Source organism: Camelus dromedarius, chromosome 26 (assembly GCF_036321535.1).
Source record: "Camelus dromedarius isolate mCamDro1 chromosome 26, mCamDro1.pat, whole genome shotgun sequence".
Classification (NCBI taxonomy): Eukaryota; Metazoa; Chordata; class Mammalia; order Artiodactyla; family Camelidae; genus Camelus; species Camelus dromedarius.
The window spans coordinates 446373-471303 of NC_087461.1; the positions used below are offsets into that span (position 1 = coordinate 446373).

The 24931-nt window shown below is 51.7% G+C and overlaps 1 protein-coding gene across 3 annotated transcripts in view; it reads right to left on the reverse strand.

Annotated features, from left to right (window-relative positions):
- Positions 1–2401: 2401 nt before the first annotated feature.
- Positions 2402–24931, reverse strand: part of LARP4B (La ribonucleoprotein 4B) — a 68288-nt gene continuing 45758 nt past the window's right edge. For all 3 annotated transcript variants that reach the window (XM_064479276.1, XM_064479275.1, XM_064479274.1), the window contains 13 exons: positions 23470–23548; positions 21990–22126; positions 16837–16940; positions 15477–15587; positions 14403–14456; positions 14112–14321; positions 13559–13665; positions 12841–13092; positions 10092–10137; positions 7423–7587; positions 6879–7003; positions 6680–6788; positions 2402–5711 (listed from right to left, as the gene is read on the reverse strand). In XM_064479276.1, coding sequence (XP_064335346.1) covers positions 5439–5711; positions 6680–6788; positions 6879–7003; positions 7423–7587; positions 10092–10137; positions 12841–13092; positions 13559–13665; positions 14112–14321; positions 14403–14456; positions 15477–15587; positions 16837–16940; positions 21990–22126; positions 23470–23548 — 1772 coding nt within the window. In that variant the 3' untranslated portion in view covers positions 2402–5438. The remainder of the gene's footprint in view (positions 5712–6679; positions 6789–6878; positions 7004–7422; positions 7588–10091; positions 10138–12840; positions 13093–13558; positions 13666–14111; positions 14322–14402; positions 14457–15476; positions 15588–16836; positions 16941–21989; positions 22127–23469; positions 23549–24931) is intronic.

Here is a 24931-nt window from a genome sequence, read left to right on the forward strand (position 1 = left end):
AGGCAGCCACTGCCCACTCACTGCCCCCAAAAGCCAGCCCAGGAACCCTCCTCCCTCACCCGGTGTGGGCACCGAGCAGAGCCCTGAGGGCACAGGTACATCGCCAGGAACCTGCCCTGGGCCAGAGGCACAGGGAAGGGACTGAGTCATTACACCCCCCTTAACACCCCCCACCCCCCGCCCACGTTGCCGAGAGAAGGGCTGCAGCCCTCAGGGTCAGAGGCGCGGCCGAGCCTCCTGCAACGCGCGCGGGTCCAGCCGGCCGCACGTGACCTCCACGCCCCGCTCCCCTCCCATCCCCTCCTGCTGCTGCGCCCGCGCTGTGTTCTGAGCTTCCGGAATCACTGCTCCTGCGTCTTCATTTGTCAGCTTCTGCTGCAGGACCGGGGCTGGAATCTCCGCACTTGTGTCCTCACTGCTCTCCCGGCTCCACTCACCTTGCAGCGCTGTGTACGCAGCTGCACTCCCTTCCTCTCTTGGAAACCAATCCTCAATCATTTCAGGTTTGCAATAAATTGTGCAACTTATGGAACGAGGCTGTTTTCTTCCCCCAGAGCTAATGCGTGTGTTCAAAGAGCAGAGAACAACGCAATTATAACCGTGCACTGAAGCAGTTATTTTTTAGTGTTTCGAGGCCGATCTCTTTTCTCCTCATTCTGTATTGTATACTCAGCTGATTAGCTCTAATGAGCTCCAGAGAGTAACTGGCAAAACATTAGAGGAATTCATCGCCCATAAATGGGGGGGGGGGGAGATGCTGTCTGTGCTTGGAAGCGGCTGCACTCAGGTGGCGCGCGTCCAGGAAACACACCTGATGCTTCTGAGCACAGAGCCCGGATGGAACCGGATGGAATGTGCAGGCTCCTCACCCTAACAGCCGAGCGTTTCCCATTATGGAAACCGGAGCCCCTCACAGCTCCGTGAGGACCTGCTGCAGAGGAGGCAGGTGGTGCCGGCCATGGGGCACCTGCTCCAGGCTGTCATTTCTGCTGTCAGAGGCCCGGGTTTAGTCGGGGCAGCATTCCCAAGTTCACCCGCAGCTCAGAGCCCAGCCTCTCACCCAGGCAGCATTTCATACTGAGAAGGGCACACCTCACCCCATCCTGCCAGCCTTCTCCACACATGCATCACTGGTCCCAATCAGAGAGAAAGCCGGGGATTTCATCCAGGGATGTAGACAAACGCAGCAATTTAACGTGAGCCGATGTGCACATGCCACGGGATGCAGTGCAGACCCTTCAGTTCCTGGGGTGGGGGGACACTCGGGGTTCTCGGGTTCAGCTCCTGTGCAACACCCATGGTGTGGAAGAGCACGCCCTGGCTGGCCCACTGACGAGACGAGCTGGCAGTGAGCGGTGTGTCCCAGAACCCAGTGCCCGCCCACCAGCAGACGCACACAGCCGCCCGCAGGTGCAGCCAGCCTCCAAGCTGAGCGTAAGCCTTAGCCGACCCTGACGTATGTCATTTGAAGCTAGAGTTTGGGGCTGGCCACATGGAAAGTGCAAATCAACGCTTCACCTGTTTCGCCCTAAATTTCCAAGGCCCATGCCATGCATGCAGAACAGTCGACAGATACCTCGCCAAGTCAACAGGGATTCACTGAGCATCGACTGTGCTGCAGGCAGAGTGCCGGGACTGAGCCGGGCTGATCCCCACTTTCAGGGAGCACGTTCCCCCATCTTCGTGGGGAGTCCTAGGAAGGAAACTCGTAGGAGTTTAGACTGATGGGTGAATGCGAGTCCTTGTTGTCAGCAGAGATTGACCAACACGCAGAATGGAACAGAGTGCCCAGAAAAGGCTGATCTGCAAAGGGGAGAAGTCCGGAAGTAATGAGGGTGGGGCTCGCGACCGTGTGATACGAAACTTCCTACGTGGTGAAGAGGACACCTGCGCCCTCACCTCTGACCACACACAGGCACACACACATCAGCCAACCCCAGGGGACCACACAGAAGAAGACTGTCTTTGTGACCCTGGAGGAGGGAGGCTTCATAAACAAGATCAAGACACTCGAACCACAAAAGAGATCCATGTTTTACTACATAATTAAAAACTGTAAGATAAAATTCGCTAAATAAGGTTAAGACAACTGGTAGAGACCGAGAGGATACGTAACAAAGGATGAACAGCTGGAGACAAAGAACATGGAGCGGAAAAGCGGGGGAGGCTCGCAGACCAGCTGCCCCAGCGTGCCTGGCCCCCACCTCCCGCCCGCCCGGCCCCGCGTCACCTGCGCTCAGGGCTGAGTCAGCCACCCTGCTCTGGAGGCTCACCCAGGGTCGGACACCGCGCCCACCACCCCCACCCCCCTCTCATGACACAGATGGGAATAAAGTATCTTTTAAAAAGACGCATTCTTGGAGAAAATTTTAATTTAAAAAAAATCAAAAGAAAAACGAAACAGTGCCTAAATCTTTATTTTTCATAACCTACATTTTTTCAAATTAGACAGTTTTACACTGAATTGACACAAAAGGAAACTTAAATTACCAATAGTTTACACGTAAGCTTGATTCCAGTCTCAATGAAAAGAAGCAGAACAAAAACAAAAGCTCTCGGCCAAGCATCCAGCCCCCCGGGAGCTGGGCTCCGGCCCCTCCTCCAGCTGCGATTGTCACTGCTCCCCGCGGACACTCGCCCGCCCCGCTGCGGCCTCCCCACGGCCACGGCAGCCACCCCGGCACGGCCACAGAAGGCGCTCCTGCCGCTGGAGTGACCAGCAGTGATGCCATCACAGGAGGCCTGGTCAGAAAAGCATGGCACTGACTCCTAAAAAGCAACTACGCTGCTTGATTGAAATTCATGTCTGGTGAGGCGCCAGGTTCTCACCCTTACACTTCCAGGTGGTGCGCGTCGTCACACAGCTGAACAGGCGAGAGCGCCGTTGTGACTGCGGTACCTCTGACTCTGCACCTCGAGGCACTGCGGGGGGAGGAAGAGCCACACGGGCAGCTGCGCAGGGCGGGGCAGCTGCGCAGGGCGGAGCCGCCCTCCCAGCTTCCTGCCCTGCACCTTCCGTTCTTTTCTGAGGAGGATCAGAAAAGTGGGGGCCATCGGGCACGCGCCCTGGCTTAATTAGAAAGGATGCTGCAAAAATCACCCCCGAGTGGGGTCTACTCTAGAAGCCAGGACTGCAGAGGGGGCAGTGAAGGCCACGGCCGCCACAGGCCACCTCCGCCCATCCTCCAACGGCAGCAGCACGGGGCCAAGCACACGCCTCCAGGGCCTCGGGCTCCAAGAGGGTGCGGATCCAGGCGGTGACATTCGGGGGTGACGGTGGCTGGCGACATCCACCCCCTCCTCCAGCACAGACTGCGGCGTCAGGGGATCCCAGCACTGGGAGCTGGCCTTTCCGACTCCTTCTACAGCACTCACCAGTTTGGGTGCAGGAGGTCAGTTACTTCTGATCTTTCAGCCAGCAGTCTCACAACCACAAAGAAGCAAGGTCCCCCGTTCCTTCCTGGGGCACCGGCAGCATGGCGCCGGGCGGGCCTCGCGCTAGGACAGAGGCGCTGCTCGAGGGAGACGCCGTTTCCTCCGGCGGGCGGGTCGCGCGAGCCGCCTGTGATTCTAGGTAGACTCATTTCTTACTTTCACTTGAGATCCTGCCAGTTTCTCCTTTCTGGATTATACCTCGAAACCCTTTCACACTGGCTGTGATTAGTACATATTTACATACTTTTAAGAAGAGCATAAAGACATTCGAAGGTTTTAATAAGACTTTTCATCTCCCTTTCGCAGCAGCAAAGAGGCAGAGTCAGCCCAACACACCAGTACAAGAGAAAAAGAAAAAACCTCAACGAATTAAAATAATGTTCAAACCACAACACTGAGTTTATCTACATCCAGCTCAATAGCAACATTTATAATATATCAGTTTTTATCAGATTTTTCTCTGTAGGGTACCTTTTTAATATGTTCTGATTATTTACAACTGTACAAGCAAACCACACACTCCCAAGTGCACATATTTAATACAGTATCAACTATTTGCATTTACAGGATTTCTCAACAATCTGAAGACCAACTGCTTAGGACCTCCAGGTGTCACAGCACTGCCGCCAGGTCCTGTCCTGCAGCACGCTCACTCAGCAGCCAGAGCGACACAGAGCCCACGCGGCTGAGCAGCGGCAACCACTCGCGCCAACCCAGGGGCCGGTCTCATGGACTCTAAGCTGTCCTATACAAAAGTTAAGGCAAAGTCATTTTCAAGTTTAAATAAAATTCAAGTCTTTAAATATTGGATGGAAATCATCTTTAAAAAAAAAACCTCAGGCTTGTTAAATAACATTTTGTGGAATAAACTGTATGGTTACATTTAGCAGGAAATAATCTTATTTTAACGTCTGCTGCTTAGAACACTTAAAGGAAAAATTTAGGTATTTTAAAACAAAATAACTTATGTTTATTATCAACTGCTAGCTTTAGTGCATGCGTGTTCTTCTTAGAGCAGCACTTCCAGAAGGGTCCACGAGACCCTCGTCTTGGGAAGAGAGCAGGAACCTGGTCCTCCACCACCAGACGGGCACCACAAACACCTTCTCTCACGATTCAGGAACGTTCCGAGCCGCGCGCCGGTGCGGAGGGACGGGGAGGCGCCCCGGCAACGGGCCGATGCGGGAGCGGGCGCCACACCCTCCCCGCCAGCTCGCGGGAGCAAGACAACATCAGGGTACAATTTCGCGATAACGTGTCAGTGGGCAACAAAGTTTATGTTCTCATGTAGGTTCCATTCACAATGTGCTTTGGGTTTATCTTACATAACAGCCACTTGAGACTGGAGTGAGAAGCTGGTTACTTGCTGGCAGGACAGGAGGGCTCTCGGGGCGCTCTGCAGGGCCACTCTGCCCAGGAGGTCAAAACGGGCTAGACTTGAGAAAATGCTAGAACCCCTGTCAAGATTCTGAATGGAAGGACAACTCCAGGCCAGCGTGCGGCGCCTTCTGACCCATCCCACCTCCGGGCTACACTCAGCATTGCCCCACGCCTCAGTCCCACTGTCCTCAGCCTCATCCGTCGGTCTGGACATCTTAGAGATACGCACTTGCTAACCAGTTATTTTAAAAAATGAAGTAGCATAGTTCTGCTTAATTTAGAAAAACTCACTATATATATAGCTTGCATTCATAGCCACATGGAGGCTTAATAAAAAATATCAATTTGTTAGGATAAATGCATTTTCTATCCTGAAAAAAATCAGACTTATGCATCACCTCCAGTTAAGCACCAACCTAAAATAAGGTTTATATTAATTAAATCCTGAAAAATAGATTTTTTTCAAGAGAGGGGAATCCGACTCAGAAGAAAAATAACTTGCAGGCACCTCGGGGGCCTTGTCTACACTGCAAGCTCCTAACCAGCGGCTCACTCCCGTCCCGAGAGGGACAGTGCTTCGTTGTGGCGACCCCAGCTCCTCGCAGCCCGCCAGACCTTGGTGCTCACTGAGGGGACCTGGGGGGGGTGCTCTGTTCTCTGTGCGGACGCCGCCCCGCGGCTGGGGGCGAGGGCCGGCGCCCCGGCGGCCTCCTCTGGTCTCTGGGTGGTCCCGGGCTGGACTTGGGGGCGGGGGGCTCCCTCTCGGCGAGCTTCCTCTCCTCCTTCCCACAGCCGACAGTGTTTGGCTTCTGCTCTTTTGGGGGCTGCAGTGGGGACGGCGGCGGCTCCCTACTCGTCCTCTGACAGATCTCTGCGTAGCTGGGTTTCCGCAGTTCCTGGGAAGCAGACACAGCTCTGGGGTTACAGGACAGCACTCGAAGGTCAAGGTCACTTGAGGTAAAGGTCAAAGAGGTTCAACTGTAACTAAATCTCCACACTCAAAAGTACTGTTACTTTTAAATAAAAGGTTCCCACATTTCAACAATGAGTTTCCGCTGCGGCCCATCTTTCCCTCCAAGATAGTCTAGAAACATCTGGTAAAAACAGGTAGAACTGGAAAAGATGTGGGGATGCAAAGTGCCGACTCAACTCCTTCCAGCCTCTGGCCTTCTAGTGTTTCTGAGCCACATTCCAGCCCGAAAGGAGGCGAAGACACCAGACGCCCAGAGAAACACAGAGGCCGTACATGCTTCCGCGCCAGACACCCTGTGCAGCCCAGCGCATGCCTCGGGGATGCGAGGCGGGTGAACTGCAACACGGCTCCAGGGCATCTGGCAACGACCGTGGGCTGTGGCTCGGGCAAGAGTTAAAAAGGTTTAAAAAGTGAGTGGGGCTTGCAGGTAAGTGGAGGATGAAGGCTAAGACAGAAGAGAACATTTAAAGCTACGTAACCTCCACCAACTGCTTATTAACTTAGAAAGAACTTTAACTTATGAGAAAACCTAGTGGACAAGAAGTGCTTAACTTCCAAATCCAGATGATTAAAGCCCACCCAACATCAAGCTGAGGACAACAAAGATCAGACAGAAAAGAGTCGGGACCGGCACCCAGGGGAGGAGACAAGAGGAGGGGCCTGTGGCTGGGCTGGGCCAGCGGCCCTGGTCCCGCTGCGCTGAGGTGGCCGGAAGCCCTACGCAGCCCGGAGCTGCAAGCCCCGGGCCACTCAGGAAGGCAGCCCCGCTCCGGAGCCCGAGGCTGGGAGACCCTTGGCCGTGGGAGGAGAAATGAGCAGAGCGGGCAGTCATGAGTGCCAGCACCCCACAGGGCGCCCTGGACAGAGCACAGCACCCAGCGGGGCACCTACCGTGGCAGCGCCGTTCACCTGCACCGATTTGCTGGAGGTTGTACTCAGGGCAGGAGGAAGTCTGTCCACATTCGGGGTGTCCCTCTGCTTCTCCGCCACTTTGGGATCCCTGCAAAAGTGCCACCCCACAGGCCCATGAGTGCCCCACCCACAGGCAGCCCAGTGGGGACCATGGGGATGGGGACAGGGTGGCACTTACTCAGGCGGGCGGGTGGGGGAGGGGGCGCGCTCGAAGGTGGCAGGGGTGGCGCAGGGGGTCGGCAACGAGGGCTCTCGGGGGACCACCGCGGGAGGAGTGTTCGTGCTGGCATCTGCGTTTAGGCTCTGAAAACCATCGGAAAAACAGCTTACAACCAGTAGACAAGCGTCTGTGAGATCTCAGTCGTAATGATAAATAGGTGGCTGTCGGTGCTGGGAGCCCAGGTGTCGTCCTGCCCTGAGGACAGGTGGGCTTGGCCCAGACCAGAGCTGGAAACACAGCCAGGCCACAGCCGCCTCCGTCCTCTTGCAGCCATTGACGCATCTCGTCCCAGGCCCTCTTCTGTGGTCCAGCACCACCAGCTGCAGCCCTCCTCCCCACTGACCAGGCATCAGAAATCCTCAGCTCACCCTGACAGCAAAGTGCCCAGCACAGCCCGGCATATAACGAGCTTCCTGTGCATGTGGAAGCGAGCAGGTGAGCAGAGAGCCCACACAGGTGCTGGGCAGGTGTCAGCAAGCGGAGGGTGGGAGCTGGGTCTTACCCTTTCTTTGGACGATCCCGTGAGCAATCCAGACAGCCTGTTCTCAAACAAATCCTCTGTCTTCAGATGCCCTGCTGCCCCGGGCAGCGGGGGGAAGCTGGACAGCCCTAATTCAAAGCTAGGGGACGGAGGCCTGGGTGGTGTTGGAGACTGAGTCTGACTCCTCTGAAAGAGAAGAACACCGTGAAGTTGCCTGGGGTGGACGGGCAGGAAGGTGCTGAGAAACACAGCAGGTGAGAGGCCCACGCTTGGTCCCCAGTCTCCTGGAGTCCACACCTGCCTGCCAAATGGACAGCTAGTCCAACCATGCCAAGCCCTGGTCACCTGACCAGAGCTCGTCTGTTAGGCAAGAGCTCTTCAAGGGCAGAGCTGAGAAGATGAAACCTCAGGGCTGCTGCAGCCACGGTCAGAGATGGGGGTTAAGAGCCGCATCTGTACGGCCACCAAGACCCTCTGGCAGCCGACAGACCAGCAGGACACAGCAAAGTGCCAGATGCAGAAGAGCCCGAGTGCAGCCTTCACCTTCCTCACTCCTGACAAGTTCCGTGTTATTACAGCGGAGTCTGGAATCTAAGTCACAAAGGAAACAGTAAAAGAAAAACAGAGGCCACTCTCTCAGCTCCCTGCAACTTATGTAAGAAATGTTAGAGAGAGATTTCCTTTAAAAGAAACAGTTTAACAGAAAAAGGGAGGGGGCTTCAGTTATCTGAAAACTAACTTACTGAAATGCCCTGTATTTTAATCAGTAAGTAAAAGCATGGTATTTGCCAAGAGTCTCATCACGTCCCCTGACTGCAAGACAGTGACTCAGCACAGTGATATCTGAGCATGATTTATAAGCCCAAGATCTCAGGAGAAAGGCAGTGACGTATTTTTACTGAAACACTGTTAGTCATCCTGCTGGATGCTGTTCTGTAAGCACCCCGCTCCTTGGCTGAAAGGGACAAGGAGCAGACAGGGAACCGCGTCTGTATTCAGTAGAGCAGGGGAGTTCGCGGTGAGTGGTGGGCCGTGGGCCCCTTGGGCTCTCACGGGCCCACGGAGCCTGAAAGGGCCAACCTGTCCCAGAAACTTACACCAACAGGAAGACCATCCCCGCAGAAGGAGAATCTGGAGAAGAATCTGTTCGCACTCAGGGGAGAGCAGGTGAGGGTGAAAGCGGACCCAAGCTGACGAAGCCCTGCCTTCTGGGCCCCCTGCCTGCATCTCCTCAGTGCCCCTGGGGCCCGCGGCAGCCCGACTCAGGCAGGCACGAGCCCTCGGAACGAGGCCGCTGCACCCTCTGAGGTTCGGCAAGCTTGTGCTCAGACCCCACCGGCTCAGAGCAATTTTTAGAGGCTTTATTTTAAACATCTGCATGTTTCTGAGGTGAACTCAGCTTTTTAGAAAATACACATTTTTAGGAAAAAAGACTTGGAAAACATTCACTAAGCCTCAACTTCCAGGAACGAAGGAGGTGTGTGCGGCACCTTCAGGGCCTCAACAGCGTTAGGAGAGACACAGCGCTGCCCCTGGCGCCGCGGGCGGGGCAAGGCCTCCCGCTCTCGCGTCTGGGACCACCGCTGGTTTCTCAGGCCCTCAGACCACCCAGCACAACGAGAGGCCCGCTCTTGAACACACACACCCGCGCCACGTGCTGGGCTTCTAAGTGGCTCCAGGTCCAAACATGGGAATGGGATGCAAAACAGAATGAAATGGAAATGGCAATGGAAAAATGTGTCACCTGTGAAGGAGATGTAGTGACTAAAAGGTAACGAGTGTCTGAGGAGACATCAGACAGACTTGTTCATCCAAATGTTACAGGAATTCACTGGGCCCAACGAGAACCAAGACATGAACCGCCTTACCAAAGGGTTCACCGAAAACTGGCCTGAACTGACCAATGTGATAGAATTAGGGGTGTTCATTTTCTACCAGTTTGCCCTTTCCAAGCTCCAGGCAAATACCTGGTACCTTCTGTGAGGAGAAGGCACATGCTCAGTGGCTCGGGGTGAGACCAAGAATCTCCCCAAGGTCCTTCCCTGCCCTCTACACCCAGCGTCCAAATTCATGCACCCCGCCTGGCCATGTGGGGACACATGCACCTGCCCCACAGAACCCTGCAGAGTGTCCCCCAAGGAAGGGGCCGTTCAACTACCCCCAGCAGACACGCCCACGCCTCAGGTACCCACCACCTGCATAAATCATCACTCATTTCGGGTCTGTCACGACCGTGAGTTATGGCAGGAGGCAACTATGCTCCCTACATGGTGGGGACAGAGTAAGCTACTGTGAATCAAAAATACTGATGAGCTAATTCCTACGGGGGGGAAGTCTGTTCTGCGTGTCCAAACTCGTAACTCCAGGGATTTCAAAGTAGGCAACCTGGTTGCCACACAGAAAGAACCCAGCTAGACACCTGCGGACGGACCCCACTGTGCGCACACCGTGCCCTGGCTGCGCCTGTGACCTGCACAGGACACGCGGGCACCGGGGGCTCCCCAGGAAACCAGCCACCACTGCCTTCTCTTCAGAGCATCAAAACCGTCCATTATCATCTGGCAGACATCGTATTACGAGGAAACCACTTTTGAAAAGCTCCTTCTCGTGCCTTAATTGACTGAATTGCACTTCAAGTCTGTTCAGTGTAAACCAGGCTCAGTGTCCCGAGCACAGCACGATGTACTCACTGTGAACTTCTCCTCTCTCTTCTTCCGGAAGCCAAAGGAGTTTTTCCTAGGGAAGAGAAAAGCACAGGACTGTTAAGATTTTTCCCCTTGAAACATATTTCACTGAGCACATAGGTAGTGCACGTATATTCAGTCTTTACACAGATGACTTCTGATTCTAAATTCCCAACCCTAACGAGTGTAAGCAAAACAGACATCTTACAGTAACGGACTAAACCTGAGGTCTAGCAAGGTAAATAAAACACACACTGAAAGGATTTTCCTATTCGGAACACCTGTTAGCGTGTAAATACTTGAGTATCTGTTCAGTTGTAGAAGACGTGTAAGATCTGATCCTGAGCTACAAAGATGAACCATTAAAGAGCAGTGATGAACGCCCATCTGCGTGATCATCACCAAGACCCCAAGCAGCCGCGGGCGCTCACTGCCGCGGCCTTCATGCTCTGGGCCAACAGCCTTCACTGGCTGAACCAACCACGCAGGTCGCGGAGCCCCTGTGCTTTCTACACCTGTCTGCCATCCTTACACCCCGTTCTGGGCTCCCAGGTTGCAGAGTCACACCAGCAGGCAGCAGAACCGTTCCACACGCCACAGCCAAAACCACAGCAACGAACACCTAGTGGGTGGTGCCCGGGCTTCCACGGCCTGACAAGCCACATACTAATTCCAGTTCATAATTTTACTTTTACTTCCTTATCCATTGTCATTTCACTGAAAGCAAAGGCTCCCTAAGGGCCGTATTACATAAACTAAAAAGAAATTTAGAAATAATCTCGACTAACTCCTTTGTTTCTCAGAGAACCTCCCAGCAGCCTTGCCCAAGACAGCCTAAGGTGTCAGAGGGTGACCCCTGTGCTGAGCAGGGACAGCCTGGCCGCCCCGCTAGGGGAAGCACAGTGCAGGCCTCCAGGACTCTGGCCCAAAGCCACGCCATCCTGTAGAAACTAGTCCAGAAATAGCCCCCGGCTTTCAAGGGGCTCCCAGCAGACAGAGACTACATGCCTGCCCACAAGACACCGCAGGACTGAGGAACATTCTGCCCGTGGTGCCCGGGCACAAAGTCACAAAGACGGGCGTGACTGTGAGACCCCCACCCCGACCATGACAGAAGCAGCATGTCTCGGCCTGGGCTGCCCCCCTGCCCTCGTCCACATCTGTGGCCTTGGGGTAGTCCCTCTGCGTCTGAACGACACTCCACCGGAAAAGCCCTGAAGAGCCCGAGGCCTGGTCTGGAAACAAGGACCATGAGGGCGTCCTGACCAGCCCCTCCCCGCCGGCTTCATGTCCCAGGGCACCTCAGCTGACCATTCCCCCTTCCTGATGTCTGGCTGGTGGTGGATGAAGTCCTGGGGTAGACTCTTTGGGGGGAGCTCGACCCCCCACTGGAGGGGGGTCGCATGCATCTTGCTGTGGTCTGAAGCCGGAATTGGTGGCAGGACCGCCTGAGATGCGTGGACAGAGCAGGCCTGCTCCCACTGTGGAGATGCTGGGCAGAGGCTCTGCACCTGAGGGCCCTGCTCCACGCCGAGGAAGACGGCGAGGCCCGGGAATGGGTCTTCCTGGTGGCACTTTTCCCGCACCATCTCCAACCAGCCCTGACTGCGCCCAGGGAACCACCTTTCTGAGGGCCTAGCCTCAGCTCCGCAGGCCCTGCTCCAGGCCCCTCAGTCTAACAACCCACACCGTTTCCCCGGCAGCAGCTGCTTCCTGAGGTCGCTGCGTCTGCACTTCCTCGGTGTCCCCTCTGCCCCTCAGCCCTCCAATGCCTGTCCAGCCAACTTCATGTCCAACTTCCTGATGCTACGCAGCCCCAGCCACGCCAACTCCACCCGGCCATGGCGAATGGGACGTCCACACTGCCCTGGGCACACACCAGTCGGTGCCTGACGGAGGGGCTCCTGCGTGTCAGACATGGTCCCGTCTGCTCTGTACAGAACATGTGAAGAAATTGTCCCTAAAGTTTTCCAAGTGGGTAAAAAACCTTAGGCAGGTTGAACACGTGCTGGTTGTGGCTCTGGGTCAGAGGGCAAGTCCTTCCTGGCAGCCCGTTTGGAATTAACCACTGAGGGAAGGAAATGCATAAAGCCAGCCTCCACCTGTCAAGACCGTGCCGGACATCACGGATGAACCCTTGCACCCCTCCCCGTTCCCATCTTGTCCCCCGATGAAGGGTGAGTGGCAGAGGGCGAGACAGGGAGTGGCACCCATGGAAGTGAGCGGGGAGAGGGCACAAGGGGCAGGCTGTGCAGGACCTGCCAGAACCGTGGAGGGGCAGGCGAGACCTCCCCTAAATGTGGCCAGCGGCACCACGTAACTGGAACAGCTCTTGTTTATAAGTAAGCTCAATATGAATTTAAACGCTGGTCTGCCCGCCCACACAACTCACTGCCTGACTGCCGTATGACTCTGCAGTGGGAGGAGGAGTGAGGCGGGGCAACCACAGGCTCACAGAACACAGAGTCTGATCAATTCTCCACAAAGGACGACTGGGAACTAACACGGTTCAGCCCACCCCCAGTCCTCACAGGACGCTGTCCTATCACCAAAAAGAGGGAACCAGCAAGTCCCTGCTCTGAAAGTTACCCTCTGAGTAATCACACAAAACCTCTGGTGGCTACAGCCTTCAATGTGATTTTCTGTGATGGATTTGAAAATAACGATTGCAGAACACACCTAAATGAATGGAACCTGAAACTACAAACAGTTTATAAAACACCAGGTGCCTGCCCAGCAAAGACTAAGCACTCACCTTCCTCTACCTAAGCCAGGGGAGGGCTCCAGACTGCTCGGCTCCACGCGCCCCGGCCCTGCGTCTCTCTTGGCGAAGGTTGGAGGGTTCTGTGCCCGTGCTCGAGGCTGACCTGCCGGCCTCGTCTGCGGGCTCCGGACACCATTAATCAGCTGATCCGCAGTAAAGGTAAACATGGAAGGACTTTCCAGAAGCCCAGGCCCCCTCTCTGCACTGGGGATGGCATGGCGCGGATGAGACTTACTGGGGTTCCTATAAATAAAGCGTTTATGCAGCACAGCTCTAGAACGGTCACAGCGTCACAAAATGAGCATGCTAATACGCAAACGCCTAGGCAAAAGTGTTCTTTCTATTTAGAAAAAAACACAGGAAGCGTTATTTAGCATTGTTAACTCGTAGTATGTCTGATAATGCCAATCTGAACACAACATCAATGCTCTGCTTGGCTGTGGTCCAGGTCCCCAGAAGCCTTTGTCTCCAGTGAGCCTGTCCTTCCCGCAGGCACCACAGCACACATTTGAGGGTCTAATCCTCAGACAGCGTGATCCCACACTTCTGGGTGTTTCATGTCTGACGGACATTAACGCTAGTCAAATCTATCATCAGCGAGTGTCAGGGGGACTCGAGCACGTGGTGAGGACTGCCAAGGTTTTCCACGTGTCGTGTTTCTGCTCTGCTCTGAAAGTACACAATATGGCAGTGACCTCGTATTACTTGCCTGCTTCTTGGAGGGTACTGTCTGAGGGAGGCCAGAGGAGACGCTGCAGGTTTGAAGGTGGGAGATGTGAACCCATTTATAAATCCAGCATTTGGAAATGGAGTTACCTAGGTTCATTAAGAACAAAGAGATTTCAGTTGGTTAGTGCTGCACCTTGTGGCAACCTGGGTCACTTCTGTTCCACGTTCTGCAAGGAACATCCACGCCGAGAAAGGCGCAGCAGGGTGAGGCCCGCTGGAGTGTCTTCTCCTCGGCTGCACTGCTAGGAGCCCATTGCAAAACCCTTCTCAGATGCATCCCCTTGCACTCCTCATGCTCGGAAGTGCCCCAGCTCTCCTGGAACGTGGAGTCACATTCTGCGTTGTACGAGGGACTACGCAGCTTAGGGAACGCCAGACAGGAGGGAGGCAACCTGGGCAAAGGGCTGGACCACATCACACAAAATGCATTCAGTGTGTGCAGCCAGCCCCCGTGCCTCCCAATAAACCGACCATGAGGGCTGCTGCGCTGGGGCAGGTGTCCCTGCCTGAGCCCCACGTGAAGCCGGACTCACCAGGGGCGGGTCGAGATAGCTGTGTGTGGCTGACCAGGCCTGGGGGGCGACCAGGCTGTAGAGAGGGAAGTGCTGCTGGGCGCTGTAGACCGGAGGCAAGTAGAACGAGGCCGCGTAGCGCTGCTGCGTGTAGAGGCTCACGTCCAGGGGCCGGAAGCCGTTCTTTGGCAAAAACGTGTTTATAGCTATTGCCTTTGCTTTTATCCGTGCCTGTGTGAAAACAGTAAGCTTCTGTGAGAATACTAAAGAACACTAATTTGCAAACAAAGTATAACCAAAGGTCCTGCTTACCTTAATTGGTTTTCCTTGAAAAGTTTTGACTTCTTCTCGCAGATATTTGTACGCCTGAGGGCAAGAATCATCCGTGATACCAACGTGTTAATCTTACAAATAAGACGAACTGACAACTCAGTGCCTCGAGTAAGGAGCTGTGTACTTAACACATGGTGGACGCGACCAAGAACAGTGTCCCTTGACCTTTTTGGGTCACACTCCTTAAAAGAACCTGATAGAGGCTACGGAACTGTCAAAAATTCTCATGAACAATATCTGTACATAACTTTCTAAGCATTAACAGAAACCACAACAGCATCCCACAGATCACAGGCTAAGAATCCTCACCCAGGGAAACAATGACCCCAACGTGCACCTGGAATTACACAGGCTGGGAAAGAAAGGGTGAAGATCACAGTGTTCAAGTCATTATTTACGAACCTCCTCCTTCTCCACATGTCCCCCACGACCCCGAGGGCTCTGAGCCGCCCCACGTGGGAAGGAGGGCTCGTGCTGCTCCAGACAGGCTCTCCCCCCTCCCACCTCTCTGTTCCTGTGAGGCCCTCTTCCCTTCACCCAGTTAAAACCCAGCCTTCAGACCCTGGCTTCTCTGCCCGAGCCCCAGCAGTCTCGCTGACAACACCTGGTACCACATACAGGGCACTCCCTACATGGGCGCATGTCTCCCTAAGGAAGAGTCTTCCTTTACGGGAAGGGAACCCCCTGAACTCCTTGTCTCCCACAGAGAGCCTCTCGACGCTTTTTCAAGGACGTTGCAGTGCGACACTGCCCTGCAGCGTCAGGGTTAGGTTCAAAGCCCCAACACTTTCCTGCACAGGTGAAAGGGCAGAACCAGTTTCCCTGCGCTGTCAGCCTCCCCCGTCCTTAGGAAGTCATGCCTGCACTCTTCACGTTGCTACAGAACTGTCTGCACACACACCTGCTCTGGCTTGCTCTGCACTTAGGTTCAAACCCAGCACCGTGGCACGAGAGTGGCCCGCAGGCGCAGAGGCCCACTGTGTACCAGCGGCTAGTGTGCTCCATGGGGTGGGGTGGGGTGGGGTGGGGTGGGGGGAGGGGCAGCGAGCTCACCTGTTGTGCGTCTGCCTCTGTCTCAAATGTAATAAACCAATTATCGTTATAGGCGAATTCACAGTTTATGAACTTCGGTAAGTTGTCTCCTTTAAATAGTGCTTCTACTTCCTACAGGAAAGAGGTCAGAAGTTAATTAAATTCCCAGCTGTGCCACCATTTGTCCTCCCCAAACAGAAATGACACACCCTGAATGACAGATACTTAGAAGACAAGCCAAACACACCGATGTGTAGAACCCTCCCAAAGTGGCTAGGCGTTCAGTGTGGCTTCCAGAGTGAGGATCCCACTGCCACAGGAAACAAGCTCACAACCTACCGACCTCCAATGTGCCACAGACTCAATTACCGTGAAAATACCATTTTATATTACCAGTAGGCCTATAACCACACAACTGGGAGAGGAGGGGAGGAAGGTAATTCAAGAAACTCAAAAATTGGCTGGGTTTTCGGTTCCAGCTAAGATGGACCAAACTTACCCTCCCACAGGAAACAAAGACACAATATAAGAGAGAATGGTTTCTGAGGCCACACAGGAGCACAATCCCTGGGGGACAGGTGTAAGTGAGCCCGAGTGCCCAGTGAGGGCCTGGGGTTCCCAGGCCATGATGCCAGGAGAGTGAACGCAGGCCAGCCCAAAGCTACAAGCTCAGGGGCACCCCAGGACCCAGCGTGCAGGAAATAGCCACCCGACGAGAGGGACCCCTGAGCTCTCTGGGATGCATGACTGTCCCTCCCACCAGCCTCCGCCGGGAAGTGTCCGGTGCATCTGCTCTGCTCTGCTCCCCCGCCACTGACTGAACCTCAACACAGAGCCCAGGAAAACACTACCACTCAGTATAAAGTGAACTCCAAAGTGCCCAGCATGCATTCAAAATTTACCAGGCACACAAAGAAACAAAGATATGATGCATAATGAGAAAAAATCATTGTTCAAATTGGCCCCAGAAAGGCGCTGAGGCCGCACATTGGCTCGAACCAGCACATGCACACTGGCGCCCGTGGCGGCCCTCTCCTCAAAAAAGCGTTTGTTCCAAAAAATTATTTAGCGTAAAAATATGTTTTGTCTCAACTTGTGGGTTTATTATTCTTATTTTAAAATGAATAAATATTTAAGCCTTTCTCCTTTTAATTTCTAAAAATGGAAGTTACCATAAACTGTTTTTTTTAATGTCAAGTGTGTACTGGAAGTCCCAAGACCAGAAAGTTTGAGAACCACTCTCACTCTGAGTGTGTAAATCCTGGGGAAAAGTGTTACTGTACCTATTTATTCTTTAAAATACGCCCTCCAAAACCCACAGAAGCAAGCAGAAAAGCCACACAGAGAAGTGCAAGTACCCTTCGGAGCAGAAACGACTTACCTCTACGGGGGTGGACTCAGAGACCTCGCGCAGGATGACTATGCAGCGGTTCTGGTTTGGCCTCACTTTTTCTCCCTTCTCGTCCACTTGGACTAAAGGTAAAGCTGTGCAGAGAAGGGAAAAGGATGGTGCACAAAATTAAAACAAATCAACCATCTGTATTTCATTACGACCACACAGATACCCCGGGGGGACGTGCTAGACTGTATTACTAACTGCGCTGAAGAAAGCTGTGCGACAGGTAAACACGAGAAGTCCTGACAGTTCAACACAAACTATCAAAAGGTTTTGCACCTTTGAAACGGGTCAACACCGCCAGCACCAGTCAGGCCTAACTCAGGCCTCACCAGCTTTTACTGATCTCCTTTCGGTCAGGTTTTGCCTTTTGGTGTCACTCTATAAACTTGTATCCCATGCAGAGTCAGGTCACAGCACATCAAGGTCACTATCAGAGCTCAGGGCCATTCACCACCACGACGACATGCGTTACCAGCTCCAGAAAGGAAGACATAACTTCACTCTGGTTCTACTGCTATCAAGGGGGTAACGAGGGAACATTATGGAAAAGCTCCTGCTAGTAAATCAGACAACTTGCATGAAACAGAAACAGTCCTTAAAGCACACAGAGCGTACCAAAGTGTACTTTAGAAAAAAAGAACATTTTCTACACAATCCTATCAAACATTCAAGAAAACAAACAAAACCAAAAAAACACCAATTCTACAAACTCTTCCAAAACACTTTAGAGTACTTTCCAACTCAACCTACAAAGCCAGCATTTCTACACCCAGACTAAGCAAAGACATCACAAAACAAGAAAACTACAGACCAATATCCCTCAGGAAGATTAATAAAAAATTCTTATCAAATTTTGCCAAACTGAATCCAACAAAGCATAAAAATGGGACTATATAATGACAAGTGGATTTTTCTCAGTAAATAAGGCTGGTTTCCAAGGAAAATTAAACAACGTAATTCACCATATTAATGGACTTAGAAAACAAACAAAAACACAATTACCACATAGACACAGAAGCATCCGACAAAATCCAACTTGTATTCCTTATAAAAAAAACTCAGCAAACAAAGAAGTGGAAGGCAAACCTCCTCACTGACCAAATGCCAACGTCCGGCACTACTCATGCCAGCAGATGGGTTAGGCAAGCATGCTGACCCCCACTCTATTCTGCACAAACCTGGAGGCCTCAGCCAGGGTAGTAATGCAAGAAATAGAGATTGGGTGCACAGACTGGGTGCAGGAAGGTAAACCTTTTCATTTGCAGATAGGCTGAGCTCTATACAGAAAGCCTGATACAATGTCCATAAAACACTACAATTGTGAGTCTGGAAAAGGGTTACGTATAAGATCAACACACAAAAATAAGCTGTATGGCTACATACTGGCACCAAACTATCAGAAATTGAAATAAAAATATTTAAAATTGTGTCCAAAATATGAAATACTTAGTTATAAATCTGGAAAGATATGAAAGACCTGCACATTGGAAACTGCAAAACATTGCCAAAGGAAAAAATTTTAAGACTTTCCTTAGTAAATGGAAATATATTCTGTCAGTGGATTGAAAACTCAATATTGTTACAGTGTCAATTCTCTCCAAATTGATTTATTAATTCAATGTAATCCCAATAGAAATACCAACAGGCCCTTTTGAAAAACCGAAATGTTAATTCTAAAGTTCACATGGAAATGCAAGCATTTATGCAAAATGCAGAGAGCCAAAGCAAGTGGAAGACTCTGCACCTCCTCTAAGACCTACTGTCAAGCCAGCGCCGCCCGGACACTGCAGGACAGGTGTCAGACAGCCCGGCAGACTCAGGCCGACCCCCAGCCGGAGAGGAGCCCCCACCTGCGGAGTAAATGACTGAGAGCGGCGCAGGCAGCACAGTGGGGAAGGCCCAGCCTTTCCGACAAGGGGCGGGAGCAGCCGCACACCCACACCCCAGGGGTCGGGACTCAGACCCACCTCCCGCCACACACAACAATGAGCTTACGGGGATCACAGACCTGAAGATGTAAAGCTAAACCCAGAGACATCTAGGAGAAATCACTTGTGGCCTGGGATTAAGCAAAGATTTCTTAGGAACAATACCCAAAGCAAGCTCCGTGAAAGAAACAAGGTAGTCAGCTGGGCTGCCACGGGGCATCTGCAAAGACAGGAGGGGACAAGGTGGGGGCGCCCGGGAGAGAGAAAATGAAGCCACACGGACACACCCACACCCGCTGGGAAACCTGACGCGGAATCACTGGGAGTGCTTGCCCTGGCCACGGCTCAGCACTCCAGAAACAGGCAGCAGCTTCCCAAGCGCACACACCTGCCACCTGCTCGACCTCCCACTCGCAGCAACCTACCCAAGAGACGTTCCTGGCAACCTCATCTGTAATGGCCAAAACCTGCCATGACCTAAGCGTCTTCCGATTCAGGGGACAAACCAACTGTGCTGTATCTACTCGATGGAGCATGACTCGGCAATAAAAAGCCACAATCTACTGACACTAAACAAAATAATCACGCGAGTGAAAGAATGTAGACACTCCCCAAAAACAGACAGTTCATGACTGATTCCATTTATATACACTTTCCTGAAAATTCAAGCTAATCTACAGTGACAAAAAACGAACAAGCAGGGTAGTTGCCTGGGGCAGGAGGAAACTGGTGGGTTGGGGGGCGTTGGTGGACATGTGCATCATGTTGATGGTGGCAGATCCTCAAGTGTACAAACACGTCAAAATGTACCAGATGTACACTTACACCATGTGAATCTGAAGTGTGTAAACTCCACCTCACCAACAAGGAAACCTGTAAACCCATACAAAAACCAGGCGGTGGCAAAGCGCTCCGTGCCTCCGCCAGTCTCTCTCCCTGCTCAGCTGCCCCGAACATGCACGCTGAGTCAGCAGCTTCAGTACTATTCACGTGTTTATGCTCCTACCCCTTATCTCTGAATCCACAAAAACACAGTTCTGTTTACACATGCTGAAACTTTATACAAATGGTATTACCTCGTACATAATTTGAAACACGCTTTTAATCAACATGATGACCTTAAATTTTATTCCTGTTGAAAAATACACGCCGAGTTCATTTTATCCGCTCTAGCATTCACTGTGTGGCAGCTCACAGTGTATTCATTCACACCCTGATGACAAATGTTTTTGAGTTCTTTTAAATTAACAATTTCAATTAAATTAACTATAAATACAGAGCACTTGAATTAGATACAGTGTGACATGCACTATATACGTATTCATTATAAAAAGTCTAAAAATGTAATTTATGCAACTCAGTCGACATGAGAATATTCAAATTAAAATAAGGTATTACCAACTGTCTGTGGTGCATCTGATTCTATGTTAGGTATTTTGGGGATGGGGATAGGATTCAAACTTAAGAAGCCTCTCTGCTCACCCTCTCCAGAACTACAACTAATACAGTAATATGCTGACTCTGCTCTGATCATGTAGGTTATTACATCGTACATATATTTCTGTCCAAAAGTTAAGTGAAAACAGACGATCAGACAATACCAGCTGAATATTAATGGACAGACAACAACATTCCAAACCAAGGACCCGCACAAAAACAGTACTGGAGGAGGAAGTGGGAAACAGTAGGGGAGAGCAGGGCTGCCCGGGGCAGAAATGGCTCCTTTAAGCAACTACACAGGGTTACCAAACATGCTCCTAGCCACCAAGTGTCAATGGAGAAATTATCCTCAGCAGGGCAGCCAAGTTTACAAGGACGGCCTGAAAGGAATACGTAAATCTGGGATTCTTAACAATAACCAAAGACTGTTAACAGAGTAAAGAAAGCTGCTGGTCAGATGGGAACCAAACTCAGCTGACACACAACAGGGCCTGCTCTCAACGGGCCCAAGAGACAGAGCACCACTGGAGGCACAACACTGCCTTGGGAAAGAAACGGGGGTACAATTTTCAGAACTCAAACGTCATGGATTTCTATGTTTGCCAGTGTTTTTAATTAATTTAATGGCCTTATGACATTTACAGAGGAACAGAAATAGAGAACTTTTTTATGTGAACAGAAAATCCAACTAAGTTCTAAAATAGGACGTTCATCTTTTTCTACTGCTGTTAAGTCAAATGCACGTGAGAAAAAATCTTCACTGTCAGCAGCACAGCTAAGCTGGGAGAACATGAACACCCTGCGTAAGAGTGATGGAAAGTCATGGCGGAGACACAGAAAGGTAGCTTTAACTCAGGCACCCACCACTGCGTGCCTCACGAAGGGTGCCCCTCAGAGATGCTCAGAATTGCGGGGGCAGAAGCCACCAGCTGGTACTTGTGGCCCCATCATAAAAAGTGCATCTTTATAAAGAATTAAACATCATCCCATTTTTTAAAAAATCCCACACAGCGCACATTTACTATGAAACTAACACCTGTAGAAGCCATCCCGGGTGGGAGGGGAGAGGCGCAGCGTTACGGGGCACGAGGAAACTGGGTTTCACCAACATACATGTGGGTCCAAACTGAGCCAACTGTATACTTTAAACACACACAGTTCACGACGTGCTGACTATACCTCAGTAAAATGGTTTTTACAAATAACAAAATGGTTAGGTTGCGAGAAGCCTGTCTGCAAAGCAAACCAGGGCAGGTCACACTTTAAATACCCACCCTCCCTGAATCCCTGTGGGTCTCGATATAATGTTTAAATCTTCCTTTGATGTTGCCAAACGTCCAAGGAACGAGCTAATTCACACGATGTTTTTAAGGAAGAGTGCAACAAACCCGAACACAACTTCGGCAGGAAGCTGAAGTCTGAAAAACTCTTTCAGCAGCTGGCATGCTCATCAAAGCGCACGCGGCTCTACTCTGAATACCGCTGTTCATTTTTCATGAGTGGCACGGCGGCTAACCTCTCCATTAGCCTTTTCTACCCCACAGGCCGCAATCTAAGATGCGCCTGAGGGCTGTCATGGAGCCCCATCAGTGCCCCAGCGCCATGCGCCTCACCAGATACCAGGACTGTCAGAAAGGCCTGGGAGGCGAGGGGAGACTCCACTTGCCACCGAGTATCTCCTCACGAATGGCTGAGCACCTGATGGTCACGTCAGCAAGAAAGATGCCGCCTGGGCCACGTGTGCCTCGCCGGCTGCGGCCTACTTACACCTCAGCACTTCGACAATCAAGTCCATGTCGGTGCTAAGCTTCTTGATGTGGTCCAGATTAGCGACCGTGGTGATTGGCACGTACTGATCACTGTCCATCTGCGATATAAGGTACATGTCACTAGCAAGGTTCTCCCTGCAGAAAGAAGACAATCTCTCTCAATTGATAACTTCTTTAAAAGGAAGCCTCGCAAGAGGTAAGAGCGTGGTACAGTGTTGCTTTGAAGTTTTCTCTAAATTCCAACCCCACCTACCATTTGCCACCTCTCTTACCTTGGGACAATTTTTTTCAAAGACATCTGGGGAGGCAGAGAGAGCAAAAGTAAAAGTATGCTGCACTTTGTACAATCACAATCAGCAAGCAGGTAAATCTTTCACAAATGTGCTTATAGCTTATCTCTGTCCCAAGCTTATTAAAAATAGAAACCCAATCTTTTAAAGTAAGGAAATCCAGTGAGAGAACAAAAGAAAGAATAATGCGGAAACACCAGGGAAGGCTGGTGCCCAGAGTGCCTGTGGCTCAGGCTGGACACCTGCAGAGGCCAGGACTCTGGCTCTGGCCTCTCAGCCCCCTGGAGCGGCCAGGGTGACAAAGCCGTGCATGTGGCCAACCACGTATGCCACGGGGCCAGTTAAACCACTGGCAGCCCTGGAGGGAGGAGGGCAGGTGTCCTGGGGAGTTTCCACAAAGAGGACCACGTGCTCAGAAACCCCTCAGCACCACACACAGCTGAACTCTGGTCCCCAAAAGAAGGCCCCAGCAGCCTCGCAGGGGTGGGCTCTACCACAGGAGCCCAGGCAGGCCTGCGGGAGCACCTCCTCCCAGAAGTTGATCAGCAAGCCATCGAGGCGGTGTCCCAGTCTGGGCTGCACAGCGGTGGAAGGCGCCCAGCACAGCGCCCCTCCCCGCGCCCTCACGCAGACGCACCGGACACCTGTGCCAAGTCTGAGGGCAGAGGCGGCCCAGAGGAACACCCGGAGAACCGCCCTGACTGACAGGGAGTGTCTCACCTGGCTTGTCTCCTCACACTCAGCCCCACCTCCCCACACACCCGGGTCCGCATCGCGACCCTAGACATTCTGCTCTATTTAACAGAAAAACCAAAAATACGACTGCTACACAAAGAAAACAGCTTCACAGTGCAGCGCCTGGCACACTTTGAGAACTAATACAGGAAACGTGTCCTCGAACTTCGGCGTGCTAGAAAATGTCTCTGTGAGACTGACCCTGCCCAAGGCTCCTCGCTCACAACCTGAGGGTGGATGGCGGTGGGAGGAACCCAAAGTTCAAAAGCAACCCAGGTAACGATCACGACGCACCTGTGGACAGTGGGCAGCAGGTCAACAGTCTCCATTCCCTATCAACAGATGTAAGACACAGAGGCTGACAGACAGCCTCTCCTCCCGTGGAAAGCACCCTGTCTGTGTGTATGGTTCCAGTGCACAACAAGGTACCAGAACAAACACGACCACCCTTACCTGGACAAGCAGAATTCCAATGTTTTCTTAAGTACTTCCCGGGGGTCTTCCTGGCTTTCTGGTTGAGATTCATCTCCTCCTACACAGAAGCAATGATTAGCTCAGGGAAAATGCTTAAAATGTACCAAGCAGATAATTCTGTACAACAATGCTCATGTTTTCAATATACATATTAATTCATCTGCACAATTAAGATAGAGAAATAAAAAAAATGCTATTTTACAAGGAAATCACAAGCAAAAACAAAACAAAAAACCCCTTCTCCCCCACACAAAAACACAGTTTCCAAAAAAACAGCCTGAGAAGTGGTGTTTATTAGCGAAGTTTAGGAGGTGCTTTTTATCACAAAATAAGTATAAGCTTATTTAACGTTTTGTCTCAATTCTCAAGAGATTTTCGGGTAGCCTAGAAAAACACAAGATACTAAAATGACAATAAAGGAAAGAATCAAAATAGGGAAAAGATAAATACAGGCCCCCCAAAAATCAAGGCTGGGGATCCTGAACACACGCGGTGGTGAGGCTATGCTGTGTCTGCACCACAGCCTGACACACTGGCCCTTACACTGCTGGGCAGGCAAAGGGACAAGGCAGACACTGCTGGGGTACAGCGACCCCACCAGAGAACACTAAGTGAACAGATCCTCCAGCGGAAACAGAACCTGGTACTAGATTCTGGAGCGCCCTCCTAAGATGTCAGATGGCATGTGCGTAACTTCCATGTGGGGGTCACACGGAGCACCTGCCGTGGACCGGGGCCTCCAGGACGGTGCGCTGAGCTCAGGGCCAGGCCCCGGGCCCTCCCCAGCACTCTGCTCACCAGGTCAGGATCCCATTTTAAGGTGGCACTAGGAGAGGAAAAGCACTGAAATTCTAAGGACTAAGAGTTTTTTGCACACTTAAAAAAAAAAAATCTTTAAAAACTGAAGAGCAGTTGATTTATGACGTGTTAGTTTCCGGCTGCGCACTTCTACGTAAGTTTCACGGCACAATAATACATGTGGAACTTTCTAACAAGAGACACTGGTATTTTAACAGTCAAAGACCAAGCACGGGCATTCACAACAAATAAAGACAGAGAGTTTGTTTTATATAAAGAGCTTTAACAAAAACCACCCCTCACCAGCAAAAAAAAAAACAAGACAAAAACAAACCAGTGGACCTGATGAGACTGAAAACTAGAAATGGCTCTTGAAGCCACAATCTCATTTCACTCCTTCATCCAGAAAGGCCTGTCCTAAGTACCCATGTGAATTCACATTCCACACCCCACGTTTCAGATATTCATACATGTCTCCTGGGTGCCAGGCACTGTCAAAGCTGTTTGTTCAGCCTCAGTGAGGCAAAGCCTCTGCTCTCAGAGGGAGGTAATCAACAGTTAAACAAGGAAACAGTAAACAAACAGTGTCAGGCAGACTGTGACACAGTGGAGGAAACCACAGGGCACGGGGCCGTCGTGCCAC